This window comes from Giraffa tippelskirchi, chromosome 10, assembly GCF_054371585.1.
Source record: "Giraffa tippelskirchi isolate mGirTip1 chromosome 10, T2T-mGirTip1v1.2.pri, whole genome shotgun sequence".
Taxonomy (NCBI): domain Eukaryota; kingdom Metazoa; phylum Chordata; class Mammalia; order Artiodactyla; family Giraffidae; genus Giraffa; species Giraffa tippelskirchi.
This window is the reverse complement of record NC_137284.1, coordinates 79,657,433-79,675,649: the sequence shown is the minus strand read 5'-3', so window position 1 is coordinate 79,675,649 and position 18,217 is coordinate 79,657,433. Positions and strand designations below refer to the sequence as shown.

General features: G+C 43.9%; 1 protein-coding gene across 2 annotated transcripts in view; it reads right to left on the bottom strand.

Annotated features, from left to right (window-relative positions):
• Positions 1-2,727: 2,727 nt before the first annotated feature.
• ABCB1 (ATP binding cassette subfamily B member 1) overlaps positions 2,728-18,217 on the bottom strand; it is a 102,087-nt gene continuing 86,597 nt past the window's right edge. The window contains exons 25-30 of one of the 2 annotated variants that reach the window (XR_014067456.1): positions 16,352-16,508; positions 15,668-15,865; positions 7,769-7,975; positions 4,206-4,352; positions 3,855-4,081; positions 2,728-3,347 (exon numbers count right to left, since the gene is read on the bottom strand). Coding sequence is in view for 1 of the 2 variants with exons in the window: in XM_081536506.1 (XP_081392632.1) it covers positions 3,144-3,347; positions 4,206-4,352; positions 7,769-7,975; positions 15,668-15,865; positions 16,352-16,508 (913 nt within the window). In the remaining variant the exon portion in view is untranslated. The remainder of the gene's footprint in view (positions 3,348-3,854; positions 4,082-4,205; positions 4,353-7,768; positions 7,976-15,667; positions 15,866-16,351; positions 16,509-18,217) is intronic. The other variant, XM_081536506.1, reaches the window with a different exon arrangement.

Sequence of the window (18,217 nt, the reverse complement as noted above, 5' to 3'; positions counted from 1 at the left end):
GATTGGTGTTATTCTTTAAATGTTGGGTAGAAGTCACCAATGAAGCCATCTGGTTCTGGGCCTTTCTTTGTTGGGAGGTTTTGGTTTACTGACTTAATCTCCTTACTCATTACAGGTGTACTATTACAGGTGTACTCAGATTTTTGATTTCTGATTCAGTCTTGATATGGTGTATGTTTCTAAGAATTTACCAGTTTATCCTAAGGTTATTCAACTTGTTGGTGTATAACTTTTGATAGTAATCTCTTATGAACCTTTCTATTTCTGCAGTATCAGCTGTAATTACTCCTCTTTTATTTCCAATTTATTTGATTCCTCTGTTTCTATTTCTAGCTAAAGTTTTGTCAACATTGTCACCCTTTGGTGGTATCATGTTTCCTTGATTTTTCATGTCCCTTGAAGTCTGCATTGCAGTCTTCCCATCTGAAGTAATTCACCTTCTCCTGTCTTTATTAACTGGTTCAGGAGAGAAGTATCTTCCATCAACCCTGCCAGCGATTCTGAGGCTTTCTGACTTCCTCTAACCACACCTCATCCACACTTCTTGCTCCCTCTTGTGGCAGAACCGTGAGGCTTCTATGCCTTCTCTTGATCAGCAGTGCAGCCGGCCGGCTGTCTTGCTCCTGTTTTGCCAAAGGTGGCGCTAAAGCTCAGGTCTGCGGTTTCTCCTTAGCCAGTAGATTTGGCTCAGCCGTCTGTGTGTGCTCGCCAGTCATCAGCCAGATCTTGCTCTTCCCACTGCTGTTGGGGCACACAGGGAGCTGGCCACAGGGTCGGGGCTATTTGTGGGTGAGGTATCCTGAGCACTTATGGCTCAGATGGTAAAGAATCTGCCTGCAATGCAGGAGACCTGGGTTTGATCCCTGGGTCAGGAAGATCCCCTGGAGGAGGAAATAGCAACCCACTGCAGTATTCTTCCCAGGAGAATCCCATAAACATAGAGCCTGGCAGGCTACAGTCCATGGGGTTGCAAAGAGTCGGACACGACTGAGCGACTAAGCACAGCACAGCACAGCATATGCTGAGCACCGCAGGTGAGGCATCCCCTGCAGCTTGAGGACAGGCTTCTTGAGTGCGGTCAGCTGGACCTGTGTGCCTTCAATGCCCTCTGAGGGGGCTACCTGCCATCTCCGTCTCTTCCTGCCTCCCAGTCATGCAGCCCATGTTTCAGGACTCCCGATGTGGGGAGAGAGAAATGAGCTTCTTTGGCAGCCTCCCGCATGGACTGGGAAGCCACGTGTCACCCACAAGCTCTCCCTTTCCCAGAGAGAAACTGCAGGATGAGAGCTCTCCTGGCCCTGAGCTGTGTCCCCTTGGGGGCGGGGTGGCGCAAGTCAAGTGAAGCTGCACCTCTCGCTCTCTCAGTGCGTCCACACTCACAGTTTTGGGCTCCAAAGGTGGGCTGAAACTTCTCTTCTGGAAGCCCGGACTTCTCAAAGGCTCTCTGGTCTGTGAGTGACTGTTTTAGACAGTGTTTTCCAGGGGCTACTGGACCAAGGCTGGTGGGGGCGGTGGGCTGGTTGAGCCAGTTCACAGGCTATTTCAGGATCCAGCCAGGATCCAAGTCTGTATCCCTATTAGTTGACTTGTGCGGAAGCAAGACTCCTGTCAGGTCCCCTTGGCACAGGGTGTTGGATCCCACAGCTCCCAGACGGTACTTCTGTTCATGGTTCAATGCCAAATTACTGTCGCTGAGGGCAAAACAAAGGATGTCTTATTCTGCCACAAGGCTGGTGTCACTTCTCAAGGGTTTGTCATTTTAATCTGCATTTCTTTGAGACCATGCACTTTCTTTCTCCCGCATTTCTTCTTTGGGAATTTCTGGACCATGTTCTCTTCCCATTTTTCCTTGGAGGTGATAGCATTTTTGTTCCTTTTAAAAGTCTTCGTATTTTCAGGATACCAACTGTTCATAATAAATACGGCAAATATTGCTCCCAGCTTGTGCCTTTCAGTCATGTTTATAGTGCTTTTTGGCTTGTCTTTTTGTAGTCAGAGCACCATTTTCTGATTGTATTTAAACTTATGGCACATTTTAATCATCTGCCACCAGAAGGATCAATTTGGAAGAGAACAGTTTACTGGGAAAAATGATTCAATATCAAAACAGAAGAAGAATTTTATTGTTAAAAGTGCAAAAGGGAACTTCTTGGTGGTCCAGTGGCTAAGACTCCGTGCTCCCAAGACAAAGGGGCCTGGGTTTGATCCCTGGTCTGGGAACTGGATCCCACATGCGGCAACTAAGAGTGTGAATGCCACGAAGAGAGATCCCACATGCTGCAATGAAGATCGAAGATGCCATACGCGGCAACTAAGACCCAGCGCAGCCAAATAAATACACACAAATATTTTTCAAAAGTACAAAAAGATGAAAATTCTGTAAAAGCCCTTTATAAGAACAATGAAACATACATGACAGTATATGCTTCACAGCTGTCCATCCTCTGCCCCATTTCATCCCCTAAAAACCTGTAATGATCTATGTGATTGGTCTGAGAGTCAGCATAATGTGGAAATACAAGAATCAGCAGGATCAAGTTCAAGAACAAAGCCATATGGTTTTGTAGAACCCAATGTGAAAAGACATGTACAACAGGAATTAATATATACTTTAACCATTCTTACAAAATTAATGGGAGTTTTTAAAGAATTCCTTTAAGTGCAGAAATGATCTTCGTTAGTCCAAGTGAGAGATGACAGATTTGCAGGCACTCCAGACAAGATGACTCCAATCATATAAAAGTTTAGTTTTATTATAGGCACTATATGCAAACATTCAGTACTTTTTGCTACTTCTATAATCTTTTAGCAGGGTAGTCAGTTACAGTCCAAATAAGAAAATATAAATAAAAATTACACATTTTATTAACAAAATCTACTTTGAATGATTCTGTAACCTTTCTAATGCAATCAGACCCATTGTTTTGCTCCCGTTGATGATCATTCTTTCTGTTCTTTCAATTATAAAGTCTCTGAAGACCCAGACCAGAGTGGGATGGATCTTCCATTGCGGCAGGAAATGTTAAATAAGTAACTCTACATAGTTTCTCTGGTAAGTGTTCGCTTTTTAATTTTGATTAAATGTCATATTTTAACACAAATAGTGTAAGACAATATTTAACAGCTTATATGGTCACCGCTCATTAGCGCTTTGTTCCAGCCTGGACACTGACCATGGTGAAATAGATGCCTTTCTGCGCCAGCAGCTGCTGGTGTGTGCCGTGCTCCTTGACTCTTCCATTCTGAATCACCACTATCAGGTCTGCATTCTGGATGGTGGACAGGCGGTGAGCGATCACGATGCAGGTGCGGCCTTCTCGGGCTTTGTCCAGGGCTTCTTGGACAACCTGTTCAACAATCACACAAATTACCTCTGGTCAGGATAATATTCCCCCTTGAATTCCTCCTTCACAACAAGCCTCACCGTTAATGTATCCAACGATAAGTGCTTCTTTAACAGTGTCAGTGGAATATGATACACATTTTACAAAGCAAGGGATCTGTTATACTGGAAGATATCGAATCCTAGTTTGGGTTAGTTCTCAGGTAGGGGCTATCTCCAAGTTGTGACTATAAATACAGCCCCTGCGATCATTTAAAAGCATTCAGTAGTGGGCTTAGCCATGCAGCATCCTTCTGCTCTAGCACTACAGTTAAGTCAGGAAGCCTAGGCACGGGCCAAACACAGCTTCTTTGAATTTTGGCATTTTTAAGATTAAAAAATAATTCTCAGTACATTATAAAACAACTATATTCCAATAAAAGATTTTAAAAAAAATCTCAGAATGAGTTTATCATTCAGATACCTGAATACTGAACTTTCTCTCAAACTAAAGACAATAGCTAGTATTTACCTTAAGGAACAGCCAGGTTTAAAAATTTTTCTGTGCTTCCACTTTTTTATATAGTTGTTGAGGAGATGCTGTCAGTAGAGATGGGACCATGCCTCCTGAATGCAGCTTCTTGGATCAATACAAAGTGATCCAGGGCTATTTTTGGGGGCACACGTGCTGTAAGACTAATCTGCCTCATTTCATCTTAGTTCTCTTGAATGACAGCTGCAGAAAGGGTTTAAAGTCCACTGAAAGTAACAAAATTTGTTAACAGCCTGAATTTTGTTCTCTACTGTGGAAGACAGTAGCACAAATTTAAACCGTCTAAGGACAGCTGCTTCAAGTGTGAATGAGCCCAATTTAAATTCTCACCTTTTCACTTTCTGTGTCCAGAGCCGAGGTAGCTTCATCCAGAAGCAAGATGTGAGGCTGTCTAACAAGGGCACGAGCTATGGCAATGCGCTGTTTCTGGCCACCAGAGAGCTGAGTTCCTTTGTCCCCTACTCTGGTGTTGTATTTCTGTAAACAGGGTTTTGTTATTATGAAAAGTAGAACTGATAAAGTTGTGAGAAAGAGTCTGCTTGCAGAAAATAGGATAACCACTTCCATATACACAAAAACGTTGAGGTTCAGAAGCTAAGAATGGGTTGATGAGTTTAACACAAAAACATAGCTCTAAATGGCAGGATTAATTTCTCTTCTTGAAAATACACGTTTGTGTCTTAAAAATTATGTTTTAGTGTGGACAAATTAACATGAGGAAGACTACTGTTGCAATGTTAGTCTCTCCAAGCCTTCTGGTTTCATTATATTTGGGACAAAGACTGGTCAGAGGAAGGAAATTCGATTTTAACAGGCTATGCATAATAATATAATTGAAGCTCATTTTATTTATAACCAGTAGGTGATGCTCTCTGCATTATTTCAAAAAGTGAGGAAGGGAAGATTCTTAGAATGCTAACCTTTTACTGTCTATTTTTATAAGACTATTTCCAAAGCTTCAACAATTTTAATGGATGGTAAGAAATTCTACTTTGGTATCTAACTTGAAAAGCCGAAATCTCCTGATTTACTTTTGTTTTTAGAATTCTCCTGAAATTGGTCACATATTGTTTCCCCAGTAGATAATTAAGTATTAAACATGATGATAAGGACTGGAATTACTAGGGTAAATAAGTGAGGGCAGAAATGCAATGTATAACCTAGGAAACCACATTATCTTTTTTTATTCTCAGATCCTTGCTGGGCTGAAATTTTGTCAACTGTGGGCTCTGATTCTCACATCCAGACTTTGATTTTAAATCATGTCCTACCTCCTACTCTGTTGGTGAGAATGTAAGCTGGTGCAGCCACTATGGAAAACAGTATGGAAATTCCTCAGGAAACTAAAAATAGAATTACCATATGATCTAGCAATCCCACTCCCGAGCATACATCCAGACAAAACTCTAACTCAGAAAGATACGAGCACCCCTATGCTCACAGCAGCTCTGTTCACAACAGCAAGACACGGACGCAACCTCAGTATTCACTGCCAGACGAACAGTTAACAAAGGTGTGGTACACACATACAGTGGAATATCACTCAGCCATAAAAAAGAATGAAATAATACCATTTGCAGCATCGTGGATGCAACTAGAGATTATCATACTAAGTGAAGTAAGTCAGAAAGAGAAAGACAAATATCATATGGCATCACTTATATGTGCAACCTAAAATATGACACAAATGAACTTAGCTGCTAAACAGAAATAGACTTGCGGACATGGAGAACAGACTTGTGGTTGCGAAGGGGAGAGAGGTGGGGGAGGGATGGAGTGGGAGGCTGGGGTAAAGCAAAAGTAGTTATATACAGAATGGATACACAACGAAGTCTTACTGTTTGGCACAGAGAACTATATTTAGTATCCTATAAAAACCATAACGAAAAAGAACATTAAAAAAGAATGTGTACATATATAAAGGTAACTGAATAACTCTGCTGTATGGTAGAACTTAACACAACATTGTAAATCAACTGTACTTCAATTTAAAAAACTCATGTTCTATGTAGGGTTGCCTGTTTTTGCTTGCTGTTTCTAGCAACCCTCATTCTGTGGCACTCAACATAGAGCTCTCCACCTGCAGATGGTGTGAGTGAGCTTGGGGCACGTTTGGTCAGATGGTTGCAACAGGCCCACCCCAGAGCTGCAGCCTCTGGGGAGGCCAGTGTACTGAAGTGAGTCCCATGCACGTGGAGGGGTTTCCAGGCTGTATGGCCACAATACAGATCCCACTGAGGCAGGTAAAGGCAGGACTGTAAACCCTGAGAGAAGGAAACTAGACCAGCCCCACTGCAGGATGAGGTAAATCCTAGTATGAACCACAAAGGTGAAGAAGTAGGTCCTTGGACAGAATGGAGGACTTAAGGGGTTTGTCTTTTCTTTCCACGTGTAGACACTGAGGAAAAGAATTCTGATGTGTACAGCTGTGTTCTGTGGACAGAGCCCAGAGCCCAGGAAGATGGGTCCCTGTGGCAGACAAAATGAGAGGGGGCAAGATACATTTCATAAGCTAGAGAATAATCACTCTCAGTATTTGTCTTTGTCAACCCCTAGCCCGGTGGTTCTTTAACTGTACCTGCGTCAGTTGTCAGCTGAGGTATTAGAACACAGATTCCTAGACCCCAGTTCCAAGTTCCTGGTACAGCAGGCCTGGGGTAGGGCCTGAAAACCTGCATTTCTCACAAGATCCCAGGTGACACTGAGGTGCTGGCACATGTCCAGACTAACTGACCTTATCATTAGTGAAGGAGATTCAAGTTATACATTGAATGTTCCAGCCTTGGAAAGGGCCGATTATCCACAGATGGGCTAGAAGGTTAAAGGAGGGGAGAGAGGGGACACTGCTTCTTCCTGGGGGACTGTGATGTGTGGTGACGGCAGCGATCCAGAGAAGAGCCTCAAGAAAAGGCAGTCTCGGGAGTGGGCTAGGGCCATAGGGCATTGTCATCTTTCCCCACGAGGAGAGGACCTTCTCTGCCAGTTTGAAGTTGAGCTTTGTTTTCAGGGGGCAATTCCTTATAACAAAGGACATAACTTGTGATAATGGGGGAGTATTACATAAGACAGGTCTAGTGTACATGTGTTGTCGTGTCTGAGTCTTGCGACCCTGTAGGCTGTAACAGCCCCCCAGGCTCCTTTATCCATGGGATTTTTCCAGGCAAGAATACTGGAATGGGTTGCCATTTCCTACTCCAGACAGTCTAGATGCACTTAAAATACAGGACCTAAGCGGCTTAAGAGAGGGTTAGAGGCTCCATTTATCTAACTTCCTAGGAGGAGTTCAGAGGGCATCCATGGGACAACAGCCCAGGGCAGGCTTCAATATCAGTCCTGCAAGTGGAGCGTGGGGCCCATGGAACGTCCAATGGTGAGAGATGACACCATACCACGGACACTCCAGTAACTCACCCTTGCTCAGAGCCTTGTTTCTGAATGGGCCCAGTCCCCTGGCCTGGCCTAACTCCACAGAGAGAGGCTCGAGGCTTGGGGGAGAGCTGCAAGGAGGCAGAGGGAAGGAAGGTTGGGAGAGAATGATGGAGGGTCACACCTGCTTCTGTGGGCCCCATGCTCTGATGTGGAGGGAAAGGCCTCCCAGACGTGTACTTTTGAGTCAGACTGCTCACAGGGAGTCAGGCAGGTGATTGGGTAAACATGACATAGACAGGGATGGGAAGTGTCGGGTGAATATGACATAGACGGGGATGGGAAGAGTCGGGTAAAAATGACATAGACGGGGATGGGAAGTGTCAGGTAAACATGACATAGGATGGGAAGATGCTTGTCCACAGCGGGGGTGTGTTTTGGTTGTTCATTTCTCTTCACCTTTGGGATCCAGCCCTTTACAATCACAACCACAGGCTCCCAGGCACTGCATCTGTTGAGAGACTTACGTCTGGCAGCATCTCGATGAAGGGGTGGATGTTGGCCTCCTTGGCCGCGTGCTCAATCTCCTCCTGTGACACGGCCCGGCTATTGTCTCCGTAGGCAATGTTCTCGCCGATGCTGCAGTCAAACAGAATGGGCTCCTGGGACACGATGCCCATGTGTGCACGCAGCCACTGGACATTCAGGTGCTTTATTTCCTTGCCATCGATAAACTGAAAACAAGAGATCATGGATCAGCCTCAGAACCAGAACATTTTTGAATTTAGCAAAATTAATATTGTTATTTCCTGTGTTAAGGCTGCCAAGTTGTTATGAGGCTTGTGTTGCTGCTTTTGGTCTGGACCGTCAAGGTGAACTGAGTCAGAGTAACTGCACGCTTTGGGGACCTGTCATGTTTCTTCTGTTTTAACTCTGGCTTCTGATATATGCGTCTGGTAGGCAGAGTAACTGCTGCCCCTTGGACTGCAAGATCAATCAAACTAGTCAATCTTAAGGGAAATCAACCCTGAATCAATCTCCCACCGCCATTGGAAGGACTGATGCTGAAGCTGAAGCTCCAGTATCTTGGTCATCTGATGTGAAGAACCGACTCCCTGGAAAAGTCCCTGATGCTGGGAAAGATTGAGGGCAAGAGGAGAAGGGGGTGACAGAGGATAAGATGTTGGATGACATCACCGATGCAACGGACATGAACTTGGGCAAACTTCGGGAGACGGTGAGGGACAGGGAGGCCTGGCGTGCTGCAGTCCATGGGGTCGCAAAGTCGGACACAACTGGGTGAATGAACAACAGCAACAAGGCATAATACTGCCCATCTCCTCCATCAAGATATCCAAGTTCTAATTCATGAAACCTGCTAATGTTATTCACACGCAAAGAGAATTACGATGGAAGGTTGCTCATCAGCTGACCTCGAGATGAGGAGTTTATCTTGGATTATCCAGGTGGACCCTGGATAATAAGGGTCCTTAACTGTGCAGGGGTGGAGGGCAGGAGACGGGATCACAGTGAAGCAACATGAGGGGGACTCGATCAGTCGTTGCTGGCCCTGAAGATGAAGGAAGCGGCCATGAGCCAGAAAAGATAAGCAAGCAGATTCTCCCTAAGGGCCTCCAGAAGGCGCACAGCACCGCCGACACCGTGACGTCCATTTTGGACATCTGACTTCCAGAATCTATAAGACAGATCTGTGGTGTTTTACTCCCCTAAATTGGCTATAATTTATTGTAGCAGTCTCCAGAAACTAATAAAATATATTCTATTTCTGGAATGTATTCTGGCATTTTTTTTAAAATAAGATCACTTTTTAATTTTAGTTTTCTGGCCATACCATGTGGCACACAGGATCCCTGCTCCCCAACCAGGGGCTGAACCCTAGTTCAACTGGAGTCTTAACCACTGGACTGGCCAGGGACGTCCCCCATCCTTACTGCTATGTACTGATTTTTCACAGGAAAAGTAGCCACGATTCGATTGGAAATAACTAACTGCTATCACCACATCACAGGCCTGGAGGTCATATTTCTGATCTGACCTGTTAGTTAGGATCAGGTTTTTGAGGACTCAAATGGAACAGAAGTGAGTGTGGGAGGATGCTGCTCTCTCTCTAAATAGTTGTTGATCTTAGGAAAGTGAGTTAGTATCTCAGTTTCTTTGCACATAAAACGGGAATGATTATAATCCCTAAACTCCAGATTTGAGGATGAAGTGACGTCAGCATGGACCCCACTGAGCACAGTGCTAGGCACAGAGTATGTGAAGGACTATCTGTGGTTTGGAACGGTGTTTGTGTGATGTACTTGGAACCACAGCAGATGGATAGATGTCTGAGGGGATAAAAGGATGGACAGACATCTATAGCTTACCCAAAGGAATAGGAGGGAGAGCCTGGACTTTCTCTAGGAACCTGGCTCCCCTTGGATCACCTTGCAGAAGCCTGGGGCGTACTCATTACAGCGTCACAGATAAAATTCCTCCCTCTCTGATGGAGACGTATCTGCCCCAAAGATCTACTTTGCAAGAGAATGCTTGCATTCAAGTGAGAGCTGCCATAACTGCTGAAGATGTCAGTGACTCAGCTTCGAGCTTTTCTAATATTGATGAGTATATCCTGAGCTATAAATATACTCTGAATCCCATGTGCCTGGCTGCATGCCTCTGGGAGACAGCTGGCCAAGGACAGGGTACATATGGGCTTTGCTGCAGGAAGATAGCTTCTATTTGTGAAACTAGCAGGTGCAAAGATGGATGGAAAACACAGCCATGACCTTATTAGTACCAAGCCCAGTTGCCATGGAGACTATTCCAAGCATCTATGCTCTAGGCTTCCTCATGGTGTTAAGTGAAAGTGGAAAGTAGAGGTTGAAGAGAGGAAGGAAAAACCATACAAGGATGGTTAAAAACCATATAGTAGGTCATGTTAGATGGAACACTGCGTACTTGAGAAATGGAGAAATGAGGAAAGAAAAAAAAATTTTTTTTCCAGACTTATACCCCTAGGGGGCTTCCCTGGTGGCTCAGATGGTAAAGAATCTGCCTGCAATGCAGGAGACCCAGGTTCAATCTCTGGGTTGGGAAGATCCCCTGGAGAAGAGAATGGCAACCCACTCCAGTATTCTTGCCTGGAGAATTCTACCGACAGAGAAGCCTGGGGGCTATAGTCCACAGGGTTGCAAAGAGTCGTACATAACTGAGCAACTAACACACACACACACACACACACACACACACACACACACATATTGCTAGGAGAAAAAAAAAGACAGTGTTTAACTAATATAATCAGATGAATATGACTGATCCCTGCAAGCTTCAATGAGTTTTTCCATCAGACAGAGCTCCTCATCCCCACACTATACACAGCTACTGCTAACTATTTAAAACCTGTGTTTCCTAAAGGATCCTTTCCTGAGGGAAAATACGTTTAAAAGTCCAAATGTAAAAAGATCAATGCACATCTTCTTTGGCTGAGACACAGATGGTGGTCTGAGGAAGACCAAGGAAATCCAGTGAGTCTGTGAACACTGCTCAAAAGATACTGGCCTAAATGAAAATCTCAAGTAACACACTGACAGTAACAATGAAAGGCTAAATTAAAATGATGAGCTATCCCTATTCTAGACTTAAATCTACTGCCTGATTTCAGTAGCACAATGAAATGTTAAATATGTATCATTTTCCTGTATGTATTTACTCTGAAATAATAATTTTAGATAAGTTATTGAGCACTGATTATATTATAGGTCCTGGAATTAAGTATGCCTCATGTACTCTCTCACTTAACCTTGATTAAACTTGCAAGATAGGTGTGATTTTAATCCCCATTTTACTGATGAGGACATGAGCAGAGTTTGGTCACTTGTGCAAGGTCACATTCTTAGTGACTGAGGGAGCTCAGATCAGATCTGCACACTACAGGTTAGATTTTGGCTACACAATGGTTGAGAATTGAAAAATATTTTCTGTCTTTCAAAGGAACAATGTGTCCATCTTAGCCCAGGTACCCACTGGGTAACAGCCAGAGGACAGGCTTCTAGCTATGTCCTAAGAGGGAGAGAGGACTCTGATGGTGGTGTGTAGGATGGGCAAGGGGAAAAAGGAAAGGTCAGGGGAAGACTCAAGACTGGAATGAGTCTCAGTGAAGCTAATGAATGTAAGATTCAAGGACCCTCAAGTGCAGGCAAATGCTGGGAGTTAAACAATGTCCTGGGTGAGGGGAGGCCAGGCTGCAGTCAGGGGGCTTTTCTGGGTAAGCCTTTAGGATAACTTGCCTAAAAAAGGAGAGGGACCAGAATCCTTAAGGCTTTAATATTTTGCTGTGAATTTTTTTCATTAGAAGTAAATATTTACTCTTGTGACTAATTCTGTGTTCCTAATTTTGGACTCTTTCAAGTATAGTCCCTGAAATTGTACAACTTTCAGGCCCCACAAAACTCAGAACCTCTACTCTCTGAACAATCCATAGCTTCATTTTGTAAGACTCGCCACAATGTGACCTGAAAACTTGCAAAGTTACCAGTTCAGTGGTTCTCAAAGTCTGGTTGGCAGCAGAATCATCTGGGAAAGTTTAAAAAATGAAAAGGCCGGGTCCTAATCTTTGTGAATGAGCCAGGGTGGCTGCCGTCTTTGTGAGCTCTTCAGGCCACTCGGACACCAGTCTGAGAACCACTGCTCAGGTGAATGTTGCTAAGTGTGACCTGAGGCTTGCTGATGGTCATGAGGATTTCCTGACCTCAGGGTCAAATCCTTGCTTCAGTTCTTACAATCAAATGACGCTCCAGTCCGCAGGCTCATTTTTTTTTTTTTTCATGGCAGTAAGAACTAATCGCTAATAACCTATTAACTTAGTCTTTCAAAATCACTAATTGATGTTCATAAACAGAACTTGGCACATTTACTAGCCTTTACTGTGGGCACGTCCACTAGGAAGTCTGGCTGCTGTGTAGCACTTGGTGGTATTTCAAAGCTCTAGTGCAAACACAGGAGCAGGTCATCGTGTTCCTCCAACAGATGAGGGCACTTTGTTTTCAGTGCATCATCACTGTTGTCCTGAGAGGGTTATTCTCCTATGCACTCAGCATTCATTTCCTTATTCTTCTGTGTCTGTCCTTTCACCTATCATGGGACTGGAGGACTAAAATCTATTTCCTAGGCTCCTTTCTGGTGCCAGAAGTAACTGAGGTTCTACCACTGAGATGCCCTGTGCAAAACCTGGAAAACAGAAGCTGTGGTAAACTATCACACGTGTTCTGGCAGAGAGGAGCTTTTGCAACAGCCAGATGCTGTTCTTGTGTCTTCAGGTTTGGAGCAGCTGTGACATGGGCACAAGTTCCAGCAAGATCCTGGCCACAGGGTCCCAGCTGCAGTGCTATGATTTGAATGCTGGGAGCACTGACTTTGACTTCCACTCTTCCAATGATGATGTAAGCACTGCATTCCCCTTATCAAATATGCAGCTGTTTGAAATATCCACAGCACTTTGCTTCCTACACCAAACCATACCTGATATGGTTCATGTCTTTAATTTTGCTCCCGTGTTAATGTATGTGGAGAATACTCATTTATTTCTTTACTTTCTTGTAGTCTGATTATTTTACTGTTTACCATTATTGTTGTTTTCAACTCCAACACTTTGTTATTACCAAGAGTTTTTCTCACCGCAGTGACTACGAGTGCAGTTGAGGGGGCAGGGTGGGAAATGAAATTTTTTGCCTTTCCTAACTGGGTTATAATCAAACAGGTTTGAGAGTCATTATTCTAATTAAATCTGCTCTTTCAGCCAACTTGTGCTGCATACGTGCATGACTAGTTGCTTTTGTTGTGTCCGACTATTTGTGACTCCGTGGACAGTAGCCTGCCAGGCTCCTCTGTCCATGGGGATTCTCCAGGCAAGAATATTGGAATGGGTTGCCATGCCCTCCTCCAGAGGATTCTCCCGATCCATGGATTGAAATCATGTCTCCTGAGCCTCCTACATTGGCAGGCAGGTTCTTTACCCACATGGGAAGCCCAACTTATGTTATGCAACATTAGGAACAAATCACTCATCAGCCACAGCTCACATTATCTTTCATCAAACAACATCTTGATTGCACACCCGTATAGCCTCATGCCTCTAGTTTTAGTTTTCCCTTAAGAATCAACTCTAGGTCTATTATCTGTTTTAAAAAAAATTTTGGCCATGCTGGGTGGCATGTGGGATCTTAGTTCCCCCACTAGGGATCAAAGCCACGTCCCCTACATTGGAAGCGTGGAGTCTTAACCAATGGACCACTGGAGGAGTCCCAAAGTCTATCTTCTTTAACTCATGGAAGGATATGCCCTATCTCTTCAGTTAAGATCTTTAACCATCCCCTATAATTCATTATAGATTAACATATAACATGCTGCTTAATAAATATCTCTTAAGGACCACGATCACTGTCTGAGAGACAACATTTCCTCCTCTGATGGCTTCATTTGTCAGGAAGGTCTTCATTGAGAGTTCTCTGTCCAAACTTTAACCATAAAGCTGAAGTATAAAGTCAGAATTCACAGAAAATATGTAATGAAGTAGTAAAAATAAGGAACCAAGCTTAAAGAAGAACAAAGCATACATAACTGTTACAGAATAGACTCACTTAAGGCACAACCATCTTTGGATATAGTAAGAAATATTTATGATCATTGTAATTACTGTGAAGAAGTGAAAAGAGCCCTCGCCTACAGGTAGAAAATTCTATTTCCATGTCAATCATTAATGCAAGTAGGACCCATAAGGAGCTGGCGGGCATCAGTCTCACTGTACAAAGCAGGTGTCCATCCCGGTTGGGCAGTGCCCAGGCCATTCCAGTTTTGGATGTCACCCCTGAGTATAACCAATAACTCAAGGCCTACATAATGGAAATGTTTTGCTATACATTTCACTCCTTCCTAATTTGATTCTTTTCTAGTCCCCATTACAGTTGTTTAAAAATTCACTATTTGGGGGCGTTCCTTGGCGGTCCAGTGGTTACAACTTCGTAATTTCACTGCAATGGCCCAGGTTCCAGCCCTGGTCAGGGAACTAAGATCCCACAAGCTGCACAGTGTGACCAAAAAATAACAATAAAAATGTCCCTACTCCTTTCATGACTCCTATCTCATTCCCAGTACCTAAAATAGTCCCTGACAAGCACTCATTGACCGTTTACTGAATGTTCCATGAATAAATCTGACCCTTCACTTACCCTTTTAGTTTAGAAAGAAAAGAGAATCCCTCTATGTTCTTTATCTGTTTCCCAAATTTGCTGATATCGCTTTCATTTTTTTTTTCCTTAGAAGGTGTCTGAATTTCCTTTCTCCATCAATGGTTTTATCCCATCTTCAGCCATAACAATGTTCGACATTCCCCGTGATAAACGTCTTCCCTGGTTCTGCTCAGTCTCATTTTCCTCCCCTTCGCCTTTGATCTGCCACTAGTCTACACACACTTAGGCTCCGTTTCCCTCCTGACCACACCTCAGCCACGCTCAACTGTTTCTCCCACCACCACTGCACTGAGAAGACTGTGAAATGTCAGAAGCAGCCCATTAGTGGCCAAATCCTCCCCTGCCTTTTCAGTCTTCATCTTATCCCATCTCTCCATGGCATCTGTCATTGGTGACACCTTCTCCTTGCCATCCGTGGCTTCCACCTTGTTTCGCTCAGCACCCCTCCTCTGCCTTCCTGGATTTTCACCCCCCCCTGGATCTTCTCATGTAAACTGAGACCAAGGGAAGGGGGGTGGCAGGTAAAAGGCTGCTTGTAGAGGAGGGGAGGGTAGTAGAGTTGAGGCAAAGGTTAGACAAATTGGCTGGAACAGTGGACACAGCTTTGTGACTATATCAAGGAGGTCAGACTTTAAGTGGAATCATTGTTTAAAGGTTTGTAAAGCCATGGCTTATAGTCGAGAATTAAATACATCTAGGCATTAAGAAGACGAAAAACTTGGAATGAGCTGAACAACAAACTGTGCTCAGAAGGACCTAAAGATTATTATGTTAAATGAAGTAATTCAGACAGAGAAAGGCAAATATACGCTATCACTCATGTGGAATCTAATTTTTTTTAATTATACAAATGAACTTTACAAAACAGAAAGAAGACTCTCAGATTTCAATAACACACTTATGGTTACCAAAGGGGAAACATGTTGGAGAAGGGTAAATTAGGAACTTGGGATTAGCACACACAATCCTCTATATATAAAACAGATAACTGACAAGGACCTACTGTTGAGGGAACTCTACTCAATATTCTGTAACAACCTATATGGGTAAAGAAAATGAAAAAAGAGTGGATATATGTATATGTATAACTGAGTTGCTTTGTCGTACACCTGAAACTAACACAACATTGTAAATCAACTACACTCCACAAAAAAATAAAGAAAATAGCGTGCTCACCACTGTGCCAGCCAAAGGGTCATAGAACCGCTCCAGGAGCTGGACAACCGTGCTCTTCCCGCAGCCGCTGCTGCCCACCAGGGCCAGCGTCTGGCCCTTCTTCACCTCCAGGCTCAGCCCCTGAAGCACTGGGATGTCTGGTCGAGTGGGGTAGTTGAACACGACTTCGTTAAATGCCACATTTCCTTCCATTGTATTCTAAAATCAGGACAATAACAGTAAATTTGATTGCTGCAATCCTGAAAACTGACTTTAGAGCCAACCCTCTGTACTGCCAGGTATCAGAAGGCAGCGATCTTGGATTCCAATCAAGCTTCAGTTGTAACTGCTAGAAAGTAATACTGAAAATCTAAAAGGGTCAGTGTTTCCACAGCATGTCTCATTAACACAATACAAATGTGATAACCCAAAGCTATAACAGAATAACCTACACATAATAAAACCTGATTCGCAGGATTTGTGTATAAAATGGGCAGTATTCCTATATCCTTGTGGCTTTGTTATGTAAAAGTACTAGATGTTAACATGTATCAATATTATCAGCATTTATTAAAATGAACCCATGATCAAGAAAGTTTCATTTTACCACCAGCAAGTAAAAGCACAGATTTTATTAAACTTCCACTTAGAATACATTCATTCATCACTTAGGAGCAGATCACATAATCAAAACATGGAACTGACCGGCTTTAGGCCTTCCGTGCTGTAGCTGTCGATCAGAGGAGTTTTTTCAATGATATTGATGACATGGGCTGCGGACACTTTCGCCTTGGCATAGTCAGGAGCAAATGAACTGACCTGTCCCACAGCCATGGCACCAAAGACAATAGCTGAGAACACTCTGCCAACAACAAAGACAAAACGTGTCAAGAGTTAACGACTACAATGTCAAAAGGGTGACACTTCTACAACCTGAGGGCGCTAGCTCGAAGAATCACAACACATTAGTCAAAAATAAAACAACAGTTTCCTTATAAGTTCATATCAGTGTGGTTAACTGATTGTAAAATGACATCATTTCATCTCTCTCTAGGTTTTCGCCTTCTTATAATGTGACCTTGCAGCTTCTCCATGGAAGAAGTGGAATTTGTCTTCCTACCCTTGGAATCCGGGTTGGCCTTGGGACTTGCTCTGGCCAACAGGATGTGGTGGAAGTGACGGTTTTCAGCTCCAAGCCTATGATTCAGGGGGCCTTGCGTGCTCCTGTCTCTCTCATTCTGCCACCACCACAAGCCCGGCTGGCTTGCTGGAGGACAAGGCACAGACAGAAGAGTGTTGTGTGGGCCCCAGCCAACCAGCGCATTGCTCACTGCACACACGCGTGAGCCCGGCTGAGATCTACTCTGCCTAGCCTAGATCAGGAGGACTGCCTGGCTGACCCACAGACTTAACAGCCAAGAACAAATGTTCACTATTGTACATCCCTGAGGGCTAGTGGGCGGCTGTCTTGCAGCAGTATCTGTGGCCATCAATAATGGATATAGGCAGTTTTGCTGGAATTGGATCAGAGTCTTAGAAAACCCGTGAGCCATGCAGCAAACAAGAGAGTTCCTTAAACAGCCAGATAGTGTGCTGCTCTCAAGATGCACTGAGTTCTTTCTGGGGTTTTTTTGGCCATGCTGCAGCTTCTGAGATCTTAGTTCCCCCTAGGGATCAAACCCAGGCCACAGTACTGAAAGCAACAGAGTCCTAACCACTGGACAACCAAGGAAGTCCCTGCATCGCCATTCTTAATCTACAACATGAGAATCATAGCAGCTTCAAGTCGGGAAGGACTTCACAGGATGTCAAGTCCGCTCTCCAAGTTTGTGCCAGGGCGCACACCCCAAGCCAGCTCCCATCCTTTGATTTAGGAAGGAGGAAGTTTGCTGGAGGAAGTCTTTTGTTAAAAAGTTCCTTTTCAAATCAAAGAGAAATGTACATCCTTTTGCCTAATACTGCCCTTCAAAGAACTGGAATATTATTTAAAAAGCCCTTTGCATCTTTGGTAACTCCTTTCACTCCCAACATTCCAGCTTCCCTTCTCTGGACACACTGATCAAAATGGCTTTTTAAACAGTGGGCCTAGAACCGATACAACATTGGGGATCTTCCCAGGATAACACCGTGAGTCCATCAGGTCCGTTTCTTTGGGCTCTATCCTTGCGTTAACAGAGCACACAGTGCTGTTTCTAAACACCTCTGAACAAATCACTCAGATGGTTCGTTTGGTCTTCTTCTCTAGATCTGTGCGATCTTTGGCAAACAGATAGCTCTTCAGACAGGTCTCCGCTATCTCTTACTCAGAAGACTGATTTTCCAAATCTAACAATCCAAGAGTCAGTAACTTCCATCAGTTGAATACCTTAACCTCAGAGTAAAGCACTAATTTGGATTCTCTGGTGACTCAGACGGTAAAGAGTCTGCCTGCAATTTGGGAGACCTGAGTTCAATACCTGGGTCCAGAAGATCCCCTGGAAAAGGAAATGGCAACCCACTCCAGTATTCTTGCCTGGAAAATCCCCTGGACAGAGAAGCCTGGTGGGCTACAGTCCACAGGATCTCAAAGAG